This window comes from Strix uralensis, chromosome 2 (assembly GCF_047716275.1).
Source record: "Strix uralensis isolate ZFMK-TIS-50842 chromosome 2, bStrUra1, whole genome shotgun sequence".
In the NCBI taxonomy this organism is placed as follows: Eukaryota; Metazoa; Chordata; class Aves; order Strigiformes; family Strigidae; genus Strix; species Strix uralensis.
In genome coordinates, this window is record NC_133973.1 from 11,412,225 (window position 1) to 11,431,782 (window position 19,558).

The following is a 19,558-nucleotide window of genomic DNA, read 5'->3' on the forward strand; positions in this document are numbered from 1 at the left end:
TCAAGTTTTTCATGTTATAAAATCATCTGCTTTTTGCACACAAATAATTAAACAGTGGGAAGTTTTGTTTTATGTTTATGGAACATACTGGTCAGCACAGCTACTCAGGTTTTTATATCATGACGTGGGACACTGTGCAATGCTCCATCTGGAGAGAGGAACGGTTGATGGTTTACAAGCTTGTTCACAAACAGCTGAGGGTACTTGATATAAGACCGTTCTCAAACAGGTGCTGAGCAGTGAAGCTGCAGAACCTCAGCTATACTTGGTCACGCACATCCATCAATAATATTTCAGAAGTAAAATGTTCCAATTAACCTGCTTTGCTAGATGCATATGCTGTAGTTAATCCTTCCTCCCTGATTATCTCTGGCTGCGGCAGCAGCAGGTTGCAGAGGGCCTGATGGGGCAAGACAGTCAGAGTTCTGCCCTCCCCTTTGCAAAGCAATATTAAGGATATCTGGCCAGGATCAGCTTATTGAATTGAAGGGGTATCAAACCATAGTGATTATGGGATGTTTCTCTCTTCCTTATATAGAAAAAAAACCCTAAAAATAATAACCTGTTCATTTACTTTGTTTCTCCTAGCATGACTTTCTTCCTTCCAGGCTAAATGATCCCTTTTTGGAGACTGGTTTGTGCTGCCTGCAGGCCGTGGACTGGTTCTCTGCTTCAAATGCCTCACCAGCAGCTTCCATTTCCTTTTCTTCTTGGCAGGAAGTGTAAAGCTCTTCTGTACTTTGCCCTTTGAAAAATCGTGTGGTGTGCTGAGAGATGGCCCCAAAACACTTACCAGCAGCCTTACTCTTAAGTCATCTACGCAGCGATTCTGCTTTCCACTAGCTTGGTGTATTCAGTGTTGCATTAGACATGATGTGTCCCATCAGGAGCCATATGCATAATGCAGAAGGTTTGACTCTCTTGAAAGGTCAATCTCTGCCATGTACGAGGCTCCCAGTGGTGTTCACTGCAAGCCTTGGGGGGGATATTTCAGTGTGGGGTTGGTTTTTGTGATGTTTTTACAGTGGGTACACGAGCTAACATTATAAATGCTGGTGTGGTGGGGAGAGGGCAAAGTGAGAACTCCTTATGGAGGAGCTCTGTAGAATCACACTGCCTTCTCACCATGGCTGTGGGTTTCCATCTATGCCTAAGGGGAGCAGGTAGAAAGCAAACCCTGAAAAAGTAAGTGTGAGAAGGTTTTTCTGATTATTTTTTTTGGTGGTGGTTGTTTTCTTTCGGTCTTTTTAAACAAAACTTTAAATAAGAAATAACAAAAGAAAAAAACAAAAGCGATGTAGTGGTCTCTGGTTTACTGGAGAGCTGTATAAAGCATTTTTGTGGATCAAAACCCTCTGATCTTCCCATCTGAAAATAGGGATGGGAACAACAGCCACTCCCTTAACTGAGCAGATGACTGGAACTGTGAAGAAGGAATCTCAGCCAGCAGTTACCTGTAGGTCATGCTAGGAGACTCCAGCCCTGCGCTGCTGCTAGAAGAGCTTTGCACCCCCCTTCCTTTCCGGGAGAGAGATCAGGTAATCACTGTGTAATCCTCTGTAGGTGGAGCTGAGTGAATTTCCTGGTAGCCCTCTCCTGTGAGTAGATGAAGGTCTTTCACACGTGGGATTGCTTGTATGCTCACTGCTGAGAGTCTGCATCTTCCCTTGCCCTCTTTTATCCAGCCACATGCCCATGAAAAGTTTTGATGTATGGCCGTATCCATTATTGTTCCTGCTTTTATTTCTGTTCAAGCTACGTCAGCCTTTCCAGAAAGGCATAGTTTCCCCATCTGGTAATCAGCTGTGGAGATGCAATTGCAACTCCAGTCAACACTAACTCTGACTTGTGTTTAATATGAGACTTTTGAATAACATTTCAACCTCCAGTGATTCAGGACAGAGAGTATTTTTCTGTTGTTTAGGTTGTATAAATGAGAGCTGGTGAGGGGGGTCCCCTTATAAAAGGTCAGGCTTTAAGTGTAGTTTACTCCAACTTATATATTTAATACAGAAACATAGTCCTCAGATGTGCTGACAATAGAATTGTTTTTTAAAAAAATAATTATAATTTGGGATGTGTCCCACAAAATTCCAGTACCGAGGGTATTTTTCATCCTGAAACAAGTAAGAGTCAAAATCTGGTTTTGTGTTGAATTGGAAACACTGGAAGACAAAAAGTACAGGTTCTGAGGTGGTGTTCAGCTGGCTCCTTCTGAACAGCTGTAGCACCTCAAGCAAACTGTCATTTTAGTCCTGCAACCTGCTGTCATCCTCCAAGCAGAGCTGCCTCTGGGGCGTGTGGTTCCCACTGCAGTGCAGGGGGTGATCCAGCAAGGAGGGTGAGAAGCAGCACAGGCAGGAGCCCAGGAACTCAGCTAAAACTCCTGGGGATCATTAATAATCTGGAATAGGAGAGCCAACTAGTGTGGAAGGTGGCAAAACCAAAACTTTCCTGCTTGGACTGACAAACAAAAAAATTTCCTTTCCTGGCCCAGTGATAGCTTTGGCCTTTTGTTGGTTTTTTTTTCAGTTGAGAAACCAAAGCAAATGGAAGGATGCTATGTAGAACATAAAGCGTCTGTTCCCAGACTTGATCCGGTAGTGCAAAGACAGAAATGCTGCTGGTGTTATTATACACTTCAAGTAAACAAAGTATTTAAAATAGTGACAATGTGCCATCACATTTCCTATGCTATACAAAGTCAGTCTGTGTCTGTCCTACAGTGCTTACAGATAGAGAAATTGGGTTTTGCTTTGTGTTCTAATAGGATGACTGTCCCTGCGCTGGAGTTCTAGCACCTGAGCATGCCTGCTGTCCCCAGACTCCACGTGGAAGAGTGCTCAGAGTCCTCTCATGCTCCTTCTGCAGCCTTTCACAAGGACCAATCCAGTCTGTGAGTGAAAGTCTTGATTTTAAAGGCTTTTTCCATTTTAGCAATTAAGCTGTAAGTTCTTAAAAATCTAAACTTTATCCATGCTTCCCTCTTTTGGAGGAGATAGGAGAAACTTGTAGTTTCAGCTGTCTCTGAGGACCTGAAGAACTCAGTTTTCTGTGACCAAATTGTCTGTCCTTTGCTAAAAAGCTACCAAATAAAAGGCAGGCACACACTTCCTGAAATGCCGTGAGCCTTGCACCTCTGAATGCTTGTTCTCTGTTTGAATTTCCAGCCCTGGTAGAATTTAGTATAGGCAGAATAGACCAGAAACAGTATAGGCAGAACTTAGACCCAGTGGTTTTCACAGTACATGGCACTGTGGTCCGAAATGGGTTGCTGTATGTTTGAGATCCTCTGTTACAGGGGCAGCTGGCAGAGTCCTGCAGGGCCTCATTTTCATCTGTGTTTCAAGCCTTGAGGGGTGTCTGTGGTGGTGCAATTCTCAGCCCTCCCTGCCCCTCCTTGTTGGGCTGCTTGGTGCTAGGTGTGATTCCGCCCACATCCCCCAAGCTATAACGTTAAGGTGCCCCCTTAAGGAGCCTGGCTCCTGCCCCTCCCGATTGCTCAGAAACTGTTAAAACGGCCCATCATCTCCTAAGGGCCTGGCACACCTGTGCCTAGGATTTGGTCAAATGGGAACAATAACAGAGTTGCACATTCATCAAATTCTTGTGCAACTGCTGGAAGGCACCAGAAGGTATCTGACAAAAGTCAATTATCTTGGACCCTATAAATGGCGACCACAAGGGAGACCCTTTGAGCTCTCCTGGATCGCAGTGGGCCTGTGACCAGCACCTCCCCTGAGCTGGGACGCCTCTCAGGTACCAAAACCCTTCAGGTGTTGTCTGCTGCCAGAGCTGACGGAAGGCCGGGGCAAAGTCCACCCTCTCGAGTCTCAATTATCGCCCGTTGAGGAATGCCAAGGCATTGTGAGTATTTGCTCTAAACTTGAGAAGAGGGAAATTTTCTTTGAGCTAGCTTCTCTTTCACCCGTTCTGTCTCTGTTTATTGGTGTGTGGGTATGTACTTCATTCTACTGGATCCAAATACTTTTGCTTCTGTGTGTGTGTTTGTATGTTTTGTGTATGCACATGTATATATGTATAAATTAAGGTACCGTTAAGTAAGTTAGTGTGAATCTTGTCATTTCAGAATCTGTAAATAAGTCACTTTTCTTTCTTTCAACATTTCTGAATTATTTTGTAACGATAAATTGCTGTTAGTTATTAATAAATCTAGATTTCCTGCTAAATCATTACCGTGTCAATACTTTCATCCACAACAGGGTCACAGAAGCTGATAGACCTGTCAGTGTTCAGGAAACAATAACTGATTTTTGTCCATGTTCTTAAATCAAGCCAAGTCATTCAAACCCACACTTTTTACTTCTGGCAAGTGAAAAACTGCATGTTAACTGATAAAAAGTACTGGTAGATTTGTACACAGAGCTGGTTTGGATTTTGGTTTGGGGTTTTTTTTGTTAGGCTATTGGGAGTTCTGTGTCTCTGCCTTGGATTGGGAAGGTATCAAAGAAAGGAAGTTCATTATTAAGTCCTTCTTGGGGTGTTGTAAGATACATCATTAAACAGTTTAGATGAAGAGGCTTGAAGGGGAGGGTGAGTGTTTGTTTTTAAGACTTCAGGATCACCTAAGTAAGAACACATTTTGGCTCTTTGATTAGAGACAAAACATCTTCAAAATGGGCAGAAAGCTTAATGGAAAGCAAAGCACTCATGTGCCTTCCAGCATGAATTTTCAGAATATAGCCTTGCATACAATAACGAACTACATTTGGCATACTTGTTAGCAAAGGAGTTTAACGATTCAGTCAACTCTGTTTAAAAAAAACACCCAAGCTTTCTGATCCTACATGCACAAATCATCATGGCTAAGATACTTTCTCTCTTCATATCAATCTCATAGTCTCTACATTAATTTTACAGAAAAAATATTTTGGAAATAATTTTTTATTGTAGTGAAAGTAAGATACCATTATGTTCATATGTATACACACACACAAAGAAAAGACTCACTATATATACACTGAAAAACCTCATACTCAGTGTAACCAAGACTCTCCTCAGCTTGTGCACAGCAAATAGCAGAATACCTTCAAAACGTGCCTGATCCCAGCTGCCATCCACTGCTACGCTGAGCCAGAGCAGCACCAAAGCTCCCAGGGCTGGCAGCCCAGCTGCACACAAACAACTCCCAAGCTGATGCCTGCCCTGAGCCCAGTACTTCTCTGCATTGTACAGCTACCATGATCCCAAGGCCCTGGTGTAACAGGATGGCTCAGCCGTGCTGCTGCCAGGGCAGGAGGGAGGGGGCTGTGCAGGAATAAACATGGTAGAGTGCTAGCACCATGTCTTCTCCTACAAGCTCTTAAGAAAATGTAAATCATCACAGCCAATGTTTTGACAGTCCTGCTCAGCTCCCACTGAAGTTGGGGACTTTCACCACTGACTGTCAGGAGCAGAGCCTCTCCTGTGTGTAAACTTCACTGAAGGGAGGGTATGTTGAAAGCTCTACAAGTGTCTCTGTCTCTTTTTCTACTCTATAGGCAACTGGTAGCCTTTCCCTTTGAGCTGTATGGACACGTAGCACTGATGAGAGTCCCCAGGGATCAGTGGTTATGCCCTAGTATTATGCAGCATACAGAGCCAAAACCTCTAGTCCCTCTCTTCTGTGTAACATGTAAAAAAAAGAAAACCCAAAACTGCAGAGAAACAGATTAGTCCTTTCTTCTACTCCATTTTCTATTTTCACCTGGCTATGTGGACAGCCTACTGAGAGAGGGAAAAAATAACTGAAACCTTCAAGAACTGGTTTCAGACTCTGGACCAGCGGCTCTGAGAGCCCTTGGGTCACCCAGCAGGATGGGGCCTCTGTCTTGTCACACCTGGTCACAACAGTATTCAGCAGCACCATATTATTTCCTTCTGTCTTGTGTTCCTTGGGCTTACAGTGGTTTATGTAAGCATTTCTTTGATGGATATGTGGCTCTGATACCCATTCCCTGCCACTCACGGCAAGAAGATACTACGCACATGATCCAGTGAGGTTCTCCAGAACATGTAGAAGAATTGCATTGAAACATTCACTTGTGTAGCTAAGCTGCCTATAGACAAGTAAGTAATTCTCACTCTCACTTAACTCTAAAAAAAATATCAGGTGGCTGTTGGCACATGTGGGCCGAGAACTGCAGACTTTGTAGAAATAACAAATAACTTGGCCTTGTTTGCTAGCAGAAGCTAATGTGAGACTATTAGTGCCCTAACACTGACAGCCATGTTAATGCCTTAAACAAGAGACACTGGCTGACCCAACAGAGCCCCAGCACACGTTAACACGTAGTCAGAACTTTCTTCATCACTTGGAGATAAAACTCCATTTCTGTACCTTGGATGTCCCCATCTCAATTCAGCTATTTTAAAATGCTTCAGGCTGACGACTTCTGTTTAAGGAATTCTACACTGTCTTCTACTAAGCCAAGAATACTCTCATTTTTTCCCTTTCCCAGAGGAAAGTGCTGCCATCTACCAAATACGCATGCACTTAAGTACCACAGCCTGACTTTGAAACAGAGCTGATGGCAGGCTATCGCCCAGTTCAGTAAAGAAAATTCAAATATTGTTGGCTGAATTCAACATTGAGTAAACACTAACTCTTTTTTTAAAAAGGATGGGCACAAATGCCACGGTAGTATTTCATCATTAAACTATTCATCTTTCTATTTCAACAATTAAATCCATTATGAAAATAAGCTGGTAGGGAAATACACAACAAATAAATAATGCATATTAACTTATAAAATATCAAAACAAATTATCTACATACCAAAACAGTCAATGTTAGTCACTTAAGCTTCACAGAACGTTTATATGATAGAAGCCCTTGTGTGTCTGCCAGGAACAGCTGGAGACCCAACCATCCTGGCTTTACAAACACTGTACTGCACTGCAGAAACGCTGCCCTGCCTTGCCAAGGCGCCCCGGGGGCGGACTGACAGGCAGGGGTGATGCTTCGTGTTGGGGAGAGCTTTCAGGAGGCCTGCAGGCTCAGGGCTGTGTTCTGTTTTGCTAATGCTAGGTGACAAAATGTACATCAGGCAGCTGTACAAAAGAACAAGTTTTCCAGCAGGGTTATGTTTGCATTTACAATAAGAATGCTTTAAAATAATGCTAACATAATTTTAGCGCAGTAGTTCTCCCCTACAAATCATTTGCATGCAAAGCAAATATTTGTTTCCACTAGTGCCTGTGAAATCACTACAGTAGCCCCCAGTGAGGGGATAAATGCCAGACAGGGATTTTAAATGTGCATTTTAATTTGGTTGTGCATGTATAGTCTCTTACCTGAGGAGATTTTTTGCCTTGCTATACAAACTTTCACTGTCTGTTTCAGAGTTAATGAAAAATGAACTTTCATAACCCCTGCCACTTCTGATCACCTCTTAAAAATGTCACAGAAAAGCCAGAAGTAATTGAGATAAACAGACATCTGTACATTTTAGCCAGTCATTTAGAAAACATCTGTATCCATCCATGCAATGTTAAGACTATAAGTAACTTTGCAGTTACATCTGAGCCCATTGCTATGGCAACAAGGTAGTCTTTATCTCCCACATGCATTCTACTAATTTCTTTTTTTCTTAAAGCAGCTTCCTGAAATGAAAAACAGAGAAGCAATGATTAAGTTAGTCTCTTTCAAACATTGGATTCAAGGCTTATATGAGGCAGCCCTTACTACTTTCCAGCTGTGGAAAATTCAGGCGCTGATCCTTTTCAAAATGAAAAAATGAACAACTGACATGGAAAAATGTGAACTGCTGTTATTTTCAATTTAAAAAAAAGAAGGATAGTTGATGATCTCTGACCACAAGATTTTTGCTACTGTAGCTGTTTTTAATAGGGTCCCAAGGAATAGTACTACAGTATCTTTCAAACAAACCCAGCTAGCTGTAATTTGCTGCTTGCCATAGTGAGAGTACAGTTCGTAGGAGTGTGTATGCTAATAACGAATTCCTTGATGGCCTTTCTCGTGGTTAGCTTTCATCAAAGCACACAACTCAGCCTGGTCAATTGTTTGGAATTGTAAGCTTTCTATTATGGTAGGTGCCCACCACACCAGACAGGATTGTACTAGTGATCTCTTAGGTTTTGGTTAGTTGCCAAGTCTTGACAACTCAAGACAAACTAACATGCTTTTTAAATTTCTATTTTAAATAGAACACTAGGCCATAGTAACTACACTAGAAGAGTTAAGAAGGTTCTCTCTGTGCTTTCAGATGTCAGTGCTAAACTGATGTCAGTGCTTCTCTGGCACCCATAAACTTTGGGATTCCTCTTCACTGCTTTTAACATACCTTCTGGGGCTGTCTACTTTTGACACTGATTATTTTAAGTACTTAAAAGGGTTGAATCTCTTCAGAAATAATCTTAACCTCTAGTGTCCCAGCATTTCTAGACCCTTTATATGAAAAATACAGTAATATAGTAAAGGCCACATGAGAAAATATCAAAGGAGTTAGTTATGCAGACAAGACATTTCACTCACATTTGATGCTGCCTAACAAACTCGGCAAACTGACGGTCTTTAGCGTAGAGCTCTATAATTCGAATTCTGTCCTGAATTTCCTAGAATACAAGAAACACAATTGTAAGTACATAACAGAAATTAGAATAGTACTGAAATAATTGATTTCTGTTTTTTGGAAAATAAAACTCCTATGCTTTGCTATTTTGAGGAGTAGAGCTTGAAATTGGGCACTCCAATACTTAAATTTATTTATGCCTTTTTTTTTTTTTTTTTTTTCAGCATTTCATTGGAATCCAGTAATACTTTACTTTTTAATCAAAACCAGGGTTTGGACAGACTGTGGTATTACAGCAGGCTTTAACAAAACCATTTATCTGTCATAGATACTTTGCGTATAAGCCCAGCTACAGGCTGGATTCACACCTCTCACAGTTGTTCCTGGATGTAAATCCCTTCTCTTTCCCCTTAGAGTGTAAACCCTGGATACCATGCATACAGGAAGAAAGGAGAAGGATATGATCTAACTTGCACATTAGAGAAAGACCGGAACTTTAAAAAAAAAAACCAACCCTGTTAAAAGGCCTGGATGTGCCAGGCTTTCACTGTATAACTACTCTTACATAAGGTAGTTGGCATTAAAAGCTAAGGGCTGTGTCAAGCAATATAGCAAACCTCCCCAACTCCCGTGAAGTCACTTAAGCAGTCAGCTCCTTTATCATGTGAAATTCATTATAGGTCAGAACACACCCAGTCCTTTCTCTATGCCTAAGAGCAAGCAGGGAGAGAAATCCTTTCCCACTTCTCTTAAGCAGTTGCAGCAGCCACAGTTGCAACTTGTTTATCTAGAGCACAGACACTGAGGAAAGTTTGCGCCCACCCTCTCAGGTTACCAGTGTGGAGTAAAGTTATTGTTTATGTGATCTTTTCCGTCCCACTGTGAAAACAAGGTCGTTTACCTCCTTAGTAAGCTCACTGTTTTCATAAATGTGCCTGATCTCTTCGCTGCTGTAGTCCGTGGATGTCTCCGCACTGGTAGAACTGTAGGACGTTAGCTGAGGGTATCTCCGATAATAATGGCTGTAGCCAGTTGTATCACTTTCATACATGGGGTTGTATTTAACTGCATTCTCAATGGATGAGAGGCTGCCACCCTGCCTGGGGAGCAATAAACAAACTGTGAGCTTCTCTGCAGCCTGTAAGGGATTAAGGAAGCCTGGCATTTGGAGGCGCCTGTACATCCTCTTGCTCGCCAACTGCGTGATACAGGACTTGTGACAGAATTATCCTTATTGTAGCAGATGTGCTTTAAAATATTAGATGGTGTCACTTACCCCTGTGAGTACTCGGTGTCACTCTTTGTGTACTGGTCTCGAAGGGTCCTGGCCAAGAAGAAGATGACAGCAGATGCCACAAGAAGGAATCCCGCCACAGAAGCAATTGCAATACCCACTACCAGTGGCTCAGACACATATTCTTCACAGTGCTCCCCTCTGTACCACCAGTTCTCTCCTACACGACACCTGCAACAAAGAAACACGGGGAAATCAAACACCAGCAAAAGCTCTGCTTACTGTAAATGTGTTTAACTTCCTGTAGTGATGTGCCCTCAGTTAAATCACCTCAATATATACCTTTGCATGTTAAAACACCAGCTTTCTTTTGTTATTATTATTGTGAACAGCCTTTTTGGTATAGAATCACAGAATGGTTTGGGTTGGAAGGGACCTTAAAGACCATCTAGTTCCAACCCCCCTGCCCTGGGCAGGGACACCTTCCACTAGACCAGGTTGCCCAAAGCCCCGTCCAACCTGGCCTTGAACCCTTCCAGGGAGGGGGCAGCCACAGCTTCTCTGGGCAATCTGTGCCAGTGTCTCATCACCCTCATCATAAAAAAAATTTCTTCCTTATATCTAGTGTGAATCTACCCTGGTTTTGTTTAAAACCATTACCCCTTGTTCTGCCGCAACAGGCCCTGCTAAAAAGTCTGTCCCCATCTTTCTTATAAGCCCCCTTCAAGTATTGAAAGGCCACAGCAAGGTCTCCCCAGAGCCTTCTCTTCTCCAGGCTGAACAACCCCAATTATTGAATTGAGTGAAGATAGGTAAAATAATAAAAGAACAATGCATTTGTGATGGAAGAAGCCTATGGTTTTTGCAATTTAGAGTATCCTGTGATGCGTTAAAGCTGGAAGGTGTTAGACTAAGTAAAAATTTATGCCTCGATTGAACCTTGCACATGACATATCAAACACTGTAAAAGGTAGAAAGCAGTTGTCTCAATTATATTGTAATGAACAAATGAAGGTGTGTTAAACGAGTAGAATGTTTATAGCATAGTGAACTCCACAATGGTTAGTTAAACAAATACATAAAATAAATTACTAGAAAGAAGTATGTGTCCAAGATTATATCTTTGGAAAGGTTGCTCAAACCAGCATTCAATATTTCTGCCTTGCTGTGGTTCTGAACATGAGAACTTTAATGTTAATACTGACTTTAAATATACCAGTAAAGATAATATATTTGCGGTATATGTGTTTGGGAGTTCTTGCTGTAAAAACCCAAGGAATTGTAAGGTTCACTCAAAGCAGTGAACCTTATTAATAAGAAACATCAGTAAATTAAGTCTTCTAACATAAATCTCTGAAATAGTTTCTGAAGGTAGTAAGCAATACTTTAAATTTTTCAAGAAGTTCTTAATAAATACTGACCAAATCATGCCTGAAACAGATACTTGCCTGTTTCTAGTTAACGCTATTATACAACTATGATAAAATTTATACTACATCTGTGATAGTATCCATTTTTGTAGCTTTAAAAACATTTTTATTTCTCCTGTTGACTCCTAGGAGTCTAAGTTTGACTTCAGAGACATTCTAGGTAAGCTTTTTTTTAAAAAAAAAAAATCACTTGAAATAACATAAATAATAACTACTAGTAGTCATATTCTTTTTTGCAATAAGTGTCCTTTTGTTGATAGGTATATTTTGTTTTTAAAGATAGACTGTTACGTTGCTTGAAAAGGGAAAAACTAAGTGCAGTGTCAGAGGGAGCATCAGTTTGTCTATCTTGTACTAAGTCTTTCCCATTGCCTGTAAAATACAGAGATCCTGTTCAAATGCATCCTTATCTTTTTAAAAGCAAAAATTTGAACCAGGGGGCCTGTGCCTTGATCTCTTTATGAACTACACATGATTATTCCCATATGACCAATGATTTATGACTTTTTCTTAACCAAAAGTACTATTTTTAATATATTTATGCTCTATGAATATGCCTTTCAGATACAAGTTTTTGTGATGGAATTAATTATCTCATATGTTTTATGACATTATTTAACACTTTTCTACTTGAGAAAATCCCTGGAGATCAAATCACCTTCATTGACCTCTGGGGACAGAATTTAACAACTGAGTAAGTTCCATTACTACTATTTTTCCTTATTAGTTTTATTTTCTGATGTTTCTATTTTATTACAGAAATTTGTTCCTGTCTGATTTCTTATATTTACAAAGGAAAACTGATGTTAATATTGAGACTTCCACTCAGCAGCATAACATGAATGATAATCACTTGTAACACATTATCTTACAGAATTTTGCACAAATCTCATTGAATGCTACAACAGAGGAGACAAGGGTTTCTCATAGAGGAAGCCTATGCTTCAAACAGCAGGATGACCTACCTACAGATGGCCCCTTGCCCAGGGCTTACGTCGCACTTCCCGTCATTCAGGCAAAAGTTTGGTTGCAGATCACAAATGCTATTGCACGGCAGCCCATCGATGCTGAGGTAGCCAGGATTGCAGACGCACTCGGCTTCCCCGCTCCAGCGATTTACTAAGCATTCGGAGAACTCATTGCAGGCCTGGAACTTGCAGGGATCTGCTTGCTCACCTGAGAATACACAGAGCAGAAAATATTCATGATGGGGGAGAACCTTAACTGAGGCAAAGTGCTGGCTGTCTGCTGCCATTTTCTCTAATGGTCTCTTAGTTAAAATAATCCACAAAAATCCAGCATGCATCTTTCCTGAGTAACAAAAGGTTCTGCTGAGGTGAATAAGCACTAGGGAGTGTTCCTCTGCACAGTGCATTTCAGTGCTATGGCTAAGACCACCCAACAAGCCAATCGAAAAAGCAAGTATGAAGTGTTCTTTTTCTTACTGGAACGTGCAGTACCTCAGATTTCTCTTGCCTATTGGAACTATGTTTTGCAAATGAGTAAAACACAGCTATCTCCAGTATTTCTTGTTGTAGAAAATCTAGGCAGTGTACAGGGGAGGGCAAGGGGACTTCGGGCACTCAGCACCTGCTGTGAGGTGATTTGCCCCTCTCTGCAAGGAACACAAGCTTGTAGCATTTGAGATATCTCACCTGTATCGAGCTTAAGAGGGCTGCTGTACAGTTAAATAATCAATATCTGATTTGTAATGCTAATTAGACCATCTTTATAAGAGAGCTACCTCAGAAGAACAGCTACCATTTGCCAACCGGTCATTTTTCTCTAACCTTTAACAGGAAATATTTCCAAGTTGCTTCTATGGTAAACTACTGGCTAACCTGGACAGGGAGAAAACTTTCTCCCTGTACCAGAGGATTGAACTAAGGCAGCCTGTAACTTTTTAGTGCAACCAAGACCTTACCACAAGAGTGAAACAGCAGTTGTTACCTGTGCAGATACCTACCTGGCAGCTAAACTGGCTACCTACCACCTGTGGAACAATCACATGCACCCCGTTCTTGCCTCCCCCCTCACTCCCCTCACTGAAAGTGCAGTGGCATTATATAGACTATTACATTAGCCAGTTTTGTCCCCATATTTCTATATAGGCCCTATATAGTTTGCTCAGTCTGGGTCCCACTTTGATTTTCATCTCTTTAGTCCCTTAACAGACTTTTGTTTGTTTGAATTCTGTGAAAGACTGCCCTTCTAAAGCCCAGCCTGTGAAAAGCACGGGGCAGTCTCTGAGCTGCTGGGATCCTTAAATAAGTTCTTAAAGTTGCTCTAAATTCCTTGCTCTAAACTGCATTTCCCTGCCATTCTTACCCGATTCCACGTCGAGGGAGTATTTATCGATGGCCAGGTTCATGGTGTGATATGCAGTGTTGCAGAAGTCTTCTAGGATCACATACACGGCGTTGGTGACATTCCGAGGCACGGGTTTGGCAAATTTCATTCGACTGTTCACCACGATGCTGCCATTTCTGAAGTTCAGGATTTCCAGATTCTGGAAGCCTGTCAAATTTGACTGGAGGTAGGGCACCAGCTGCAACACAGGGGACATGACAGAAAAGTTGATTCTTTGAATCTCTACTCAAGCCAGTTGCACTGTTACTGCATCAGACAGTGGGAGTCTGAATTATTTTATCCAAATCCCACAGCAAGAGCATTAAAACTTTACCCAGCTGGGGCCCATGCTGACAGCCTCCCAGGAGCCTGAGTACTTCAGGCAGTTGTTAAGAGTATACCAATTTGCAGACAGTTTGCAAAAATCTGTGATGCAGAAACGCAATTCTTGGGACATACCAGATGCTCTCCCTTGATCTAAGCACCAGGCATACTCACCATTTCACAGGGGATTTCCTTCAAGAATGTCCCCCCTTCCCTCTCTCGCCTTTGCTCCCTTCATCTCCCACAACAAAATGGTCATTTCAGTCAGGAGAGGGGAATTTCCTGGTTAAAATTTGGCAGTTCTTGCTCTATACCTCCCGTGAGGCTTTGCTAGCCATCAGTCAGTTTAGGGACAGCTTAGTTCCCTGAACTACCTCTTTCTTAGAATGGGTTGAACATGTTGCAGAAAAGTTACCTCATCACAGCCCAGATTTATTTATTTCTCTCTCCCTATAGACTAAATACAGAGCACTCTGGAAGCAAGTAAGGGGAGTGTCGTAGTGACTTCAGCTATACTGATACATTTATTGACACCAGCAGAGCATTTGGCCCATTAGCCTAAAAAGTTACACTTCAGAGAGACTACTGACTGAAAGACAAATGTTTAACACACCCCACCCACCCCCATTTCCAGACAGAGTTTTCCCAGGGAGAGACAATATCTATAAACACCAGTCCTGAGTTGCTCTCTGCAAAGGAGAGCCGACAAACTATTATTTACCAACAATTTTTGTGTATCTAGTGGTGGACATTTAGCACAGAAGTGATTCTTACCAGTTCCAAGAATCGCTGCTCCAACGCTTTGTATTCAGGAGAGTTTTTATTAAACAGGTCCTCTGAAAACATCATGTTGGTAACCCGAAGGCTGAAAAACACAACTAGAGCTCGTGATGGGACAAGACTATTACTGCGATTGTCATGTGTGGCCCAAGCCACACTGGCCATCTCTGTGGACTGGACACGAGTTGTTAGGTCCACGTGACTTTCAGTCATGCTCCTCCCCTCCTCAGTCAGCTCAGGAGGAAAGTGGACAGTGCTCACATCATCCAGGTCCACTGAAACATCCAGGGTTCTCGTTTCAACTCCCACCCTTGTTGAGGTAGCCACAGACGATGACGCCGTGGATCCCGCAGGAGGGAAATGGGATGGAAGCTCAACAGTGCTTGTTGTTACGCTCACCGTTACATAAGAGTTCATAAGAGTGCTGAAGCTCATGGGAACATGCATGTCATGGTCTGTACCACCCTGATCAGTGAAGGCCTCTAGAACAGTGGTCTGATCCATTACAGAAGGAACTGCAGTTGAAACCTGAGTGGCAGTTGGCATTGCTGATTGCACTGTCTGATCTAATGAGTTTTCTAGTGCTCTGTCAGTGGGCCAAACATCAGCTGGTTTCATCACTGCTGATCCAGTAGCGTCTTGGCCTGCCAATGATGAATCGAGGGTTTGCTTCTCTTCTGTGGAAGCATCAGGGTTTACTGTGGAAGCAGAAGTATCAGAGTGTATCATGGAAACATCAGGGTTTAATGTGGAAGCGTCAGAGTGTACTGTGGAAGCATCAGAGTTTACCACGGAAGTGTCAGAGTGTGCTGTGGAAGCATCAGGGTTTACTGTGGAAGCAGAAACATCAGAGTGTACTGAGGAAGCATCAGGGTTTACCGTGGAAGTGTCAGAATGTACCGTGGAAGCATCAGGATTTACTGTGGAAGCAGAAGTATCAGAGTGTACCATGGAAACGTCAAGGTTTAATGTGGAAGCATCAGAGTGTACTGTGGAAGTGTCAGGGTTTACCATGGAAGTGTCAGAGTGTGCTATGGAAGCATCAGGGTTTACTGTGGAAGCAGAAGTATCAGAGTGTACCATGGAAACATCAGGGTTTAATGTGGAAGCGTCAGAGTGTACTGTGGAAGTGTCAGGGTTTACCATGGAAGTGTCAGAATGTACCGTGGAAGCATCAGGGTTTACTGTGGCAGCAGAAGTATCAGGGTGTACTGTGGAAGCATCAGGGTGTACCGTGGAAGCATCAGGGTTTAGGGTGGAAACATGAGAGTGTACCATGGAAACGTCAGGGTTTACTGTGGAAGCATCAGAATGTACCGTGGAAGAGTCAGAGTGTGCTATGGAAGCATCAGGGTTTACTATGGAAGCAGATGCATCAGGGTGTACCGTGGAAGCATCAGCATGTACCGTGAAAGTGTCAGCATCAGGGTGTACCGTGGAAAGATCAGGGTGTACCATGGAAAGATCAGGGTGCACCGTGGAAGGATCTGCAGCCAGAATACTTTCTGAAGAGCTTGTGTCCAAACCACCTATTGTAGCAGTTTCAGTTACATCCAACTGCTCCACTGTGAATAGTTCTTCTATCATAGTCCTGTCTTCATTTTGGTATTCAACTGCTTCAGAAATGATGTTCTGACCTACACTGGACTCTTCAGGTTGCTCCATACTGACGGTCCCTGTAGATGTAAGGAGACTGTCATCCACAGACAGACCTGTATTGTGTGGTGAGACAGGGGCCTCTCCAGTTGGCACGTCTACGAAAGAATGATCCACTGAAGGCTCCAAAACCAACGGTGGTTTAACAAAAGAAGAATTGTACACGCCTGATGTTTCTGTCTGTGTAGATGGTTCCACGGATGATGGTTCTTCTGTCTGTAACAGAGACACCTGCTGAGTTGTAGTCTCCGGAAAGACAAATATTTCAGACTCATCGAGGAAATCTTCTTTTGTGTTGGCCATACCTTCATTCCCATCTTTAGAAGGATCATCATCTAATTTATTCCTAGAGTTAAGAATATAGTCTAAGATCATGCCTTCAGGAATGTCCTCAGTTCTGATTAACAAAGACTCATTGTGATCTTCAAGCCAGCTATCAGGACCAGGGTATAAAACCGGTTCCAGTGTTGCTTCTTCCCAAGGCCAAATACTTGATTCCATTGCTTTTCCTGAACCATCAAAAGCTGAACCAGACCCATCATCATATATAACTCTGTCTCCAAGGTATATATCAGTTTCATCTTCCATATGGTGTACTTCGAAGGGAAAAGGAAATTCTTCCATAGACTCATGCAACACAGAGTCTGCATCATTACCGCCTGCAGGACTACCTGGAGTTACTTCTTCCTTCTCTGCAGATACTATTTCTGTAACATCAGTCTCTATGACTGATGAAGAGGCCACTGTTAGTGCAGAAAGCAGAGGAACTGCATAATCATCTGTAGCTGGAGGTTCTTCAGGCACAAGGTGAGAAGGACTTGAAGGCAAAATGTCTTCAGATAGTCTAGTATCTTCAAACACTAAAAATAAAAATAAATTTCCAGTTAGTTGTTGTTTATGATAAAAAGTGTCAAATTACATTCATTTTATTGTCTGGAGATCTGTATTCAGCATGTTTCCCATGATATATCCTGGCCTTTGTATGCCAAAGTCAGAAGGACCCCTGTTGACCTCTCCCACTTTTCATTCAAGATATTCTACGGGTCAAGTCAAGATGTACAAAAATACTTCTGTGCAATTAAACAAGTATCGTGTGTGGACCATTTCCTGAAGGGATAAACAAGTAGTATGAGCCGTTACAAGCATTTTACCTTAGCATATTGTTCTTGGATACATGCACACAGGAAAGGTAAAAACTGTCAGAGAAGGATATCCAATTTTTTAGACCTTTCTGAAAAGTCATTTTAGTGAATTATACCTTCGGTGAGTATCAGGAAACACTGGCATCCAAATTTAAGCTTCAGTCAATGGCATTAACTTACCATCTAAAGAATTTGAGGCTGAAAGTCGTTCCAGATAGTCCACAGAATCACGTGCTGACACTGGTGCAGTGACCAAATGAGGAGTCCAATTCCCGTCCTCAAAATTCAGCCCATCAGGCAAAGAAGTGACATCAGCCTCTGAGAAGAGCGGAGCTTCAGGTGCCAAACTGACGTCAGAGTTCAGATTTTCTGGTCTTGGCTGGATTTCATTGTCATTGGACTGTTCAGTATCTGAAGTGGAATCTGGTTTGGTGAAATCAAAGGGCAAGGTATTGCTGACAGTTGACTCATCTGCTGAAGGCCGTTCAGCTAAAAAGGTGCTGTCCTGGAACATAAACCCACTATTAATATTTCCACTATTGCAGGGGAAGCATTGGCTGTCCACGTCGGGCTGAACACATAGAGGGTGTTAACAGCAGCCAACAATAAAATCTGGTACTGCTGCCTCTGTGAGGCAGTAATGCAGCAGGGGCCACACTGGGAGGGCTGGAAAATATATACCCTTTGCTACTCATGTGCACTCTACATGTAAAATGCACATCCTTGTGACATACATTTCATGTCCAGCTGTGTCCACTAAAAAGGGAAAGAAGCCATTCAGATGGTTTGGAGTGCAGCTTCACTTATGGTATTGGGAAATTTACTGACTATACCCACCCAGTCTCCTTTCCTTTACTGAAAAAATGGATCTGTCCATTTCTAATTAAATCAAAGATAAATGTGCACAGTACTGCCTGCCTTCCTGAAGCATGAAGAGGTCTTAACAGCTGTTAATCATCAGCTACATAATCAATACAGTAATTATATTATCATCATTACTATGATACATAAAGCAGTGTAGAAACTGAACTTGAATGCATGCATGCCCTATGGTCATTTATTGCTGTATTTTAGTATGTGGGCAGGAGAACCCAGGAGGGAAACAAAGACCATAATGTGAAGAAGAGCGTTTAGAACCTGGGATAACTTTAATCTCAAAGCCAAGATGCCTGTGCAGGGTTTAAAAAAAAAAAAAAAAAAAAAAAAAAATCTATCAGCAGTAATGATGTACAACAAAGAGTATGCACAATGAATTTGCAAATTGTTTGAAATGTGAAGAAAAAAAATTGGGTTTAAATCTCCAATTTGCACACCACTTGCTTACTACTTCATACCCCAATCATTATTTGGTTTACAGTTAGAATACTTAGCCCATTTCATCTTTGAATATTAATCTACTACCACGGTGTCTCATGAGGTAAATATATTGGGAAAAGCCAACAAAGAGATTAAGTTATTTGGTCAAGGCTACAAAAGCAAGTTGACTGCCTAAACCCCAGAAATTAGTGCTTCACCCACATATCAATGCTGTGCAATAGTCTGATATGGACAAAAAAGCCCTGGGGGTATGAATAACTGCCAAACAATTTCAAGAAGAAGCAATTTACTAAGAACTAACCAATTGCTGATGGTGACTAGTAAAGGTAAGTGGGCAGTGAACACAGGTTTCTGTAACACATATTACGGTTCAAAACCATTTAACCATTTCTGTAGCTCACCACTCCTGCCTAATCTCTTCCTTTTACTTGACCAGCATGAATAACAGGAAGATTCTAAATACTTTTCGTATTGAAATTTTACTCCTGGTTGAAACGTGGGTGAATTAAATTTTCAACTTCATTCAAACTGCATTTGAATGCTTTGGAAACAAGCCAGTTAAGGTATTTTTATTAAATTATTTGTCTACCTGTATTGATCACATTTTTATAGCCAGTTGTTATACCACAGTCTCCTCATATTTTTTAATTTATATGGTAACGATCAGTTGAAAAGTATATATACCATAGACATGCGCTCCAGCAATTATATTTTTTGGCAGAATTGACCACTATAAATAAAGCTGTAGAAAAAAAGTTACTGTGCAAGATTAGAAACAAATTACACATACAA

General features: G+C 41.8%; 1 protein-coding gene across 7 annotated transcripts in view; it reads right to left on the reverse strand.

Annotated features, from left to right (window-relative positions):
- Window positions 1-4,889: 4,889 nt before the first annotated feature.
- IMPG2 (interphotoreceptor matrix proteoglycan 2) overlaps window positions 4,890-19,558 on the reverse strand; it is a 63,214-nt gene continuing 48,545 nt past the window's right edge. For all 7 annotated transcript variants that reach the window (XM_074856055.1, XM_074856026.1, XM_074856033.1 and 4 more), the window contains 8 exons: window positions 17,630-17,954; window positions 14,646-17,167; window positions 13,527-13,746; window positions 12,164-12,374; window positions 9,811-9,999; window positions 9,436-9,634; window positions 8,498-8,577; window positions 4,890-7,605 (listed from right to left, as the gene is read on the reverse strand). In XM_074856055.1, coding sequence (XP_074712156.1) covers window positions 7,593-7,605; window positions 8,498-8,577; window positions 9,436-9,634; window positions 9,811-9,999; window positions 12,164-12,374; window positions 13,527-13,746; window positions 14,646-17,167; window positions 17,630-17,954 — 3,759 coding nt within the window. In that variant the 3' untranslated portion in view covers window positions 4,890-7,592. The remainder of the gene's footprint in view (window positions 7,606-8,497; window positions 8,578-9,435; window positions 9,635-9,810; window positions 10,000-12,163; window positions 12,375-13,526; window positions 13,747-14,645; window positions 17,168-17,629; window positions 17,955-19,558) is intronic.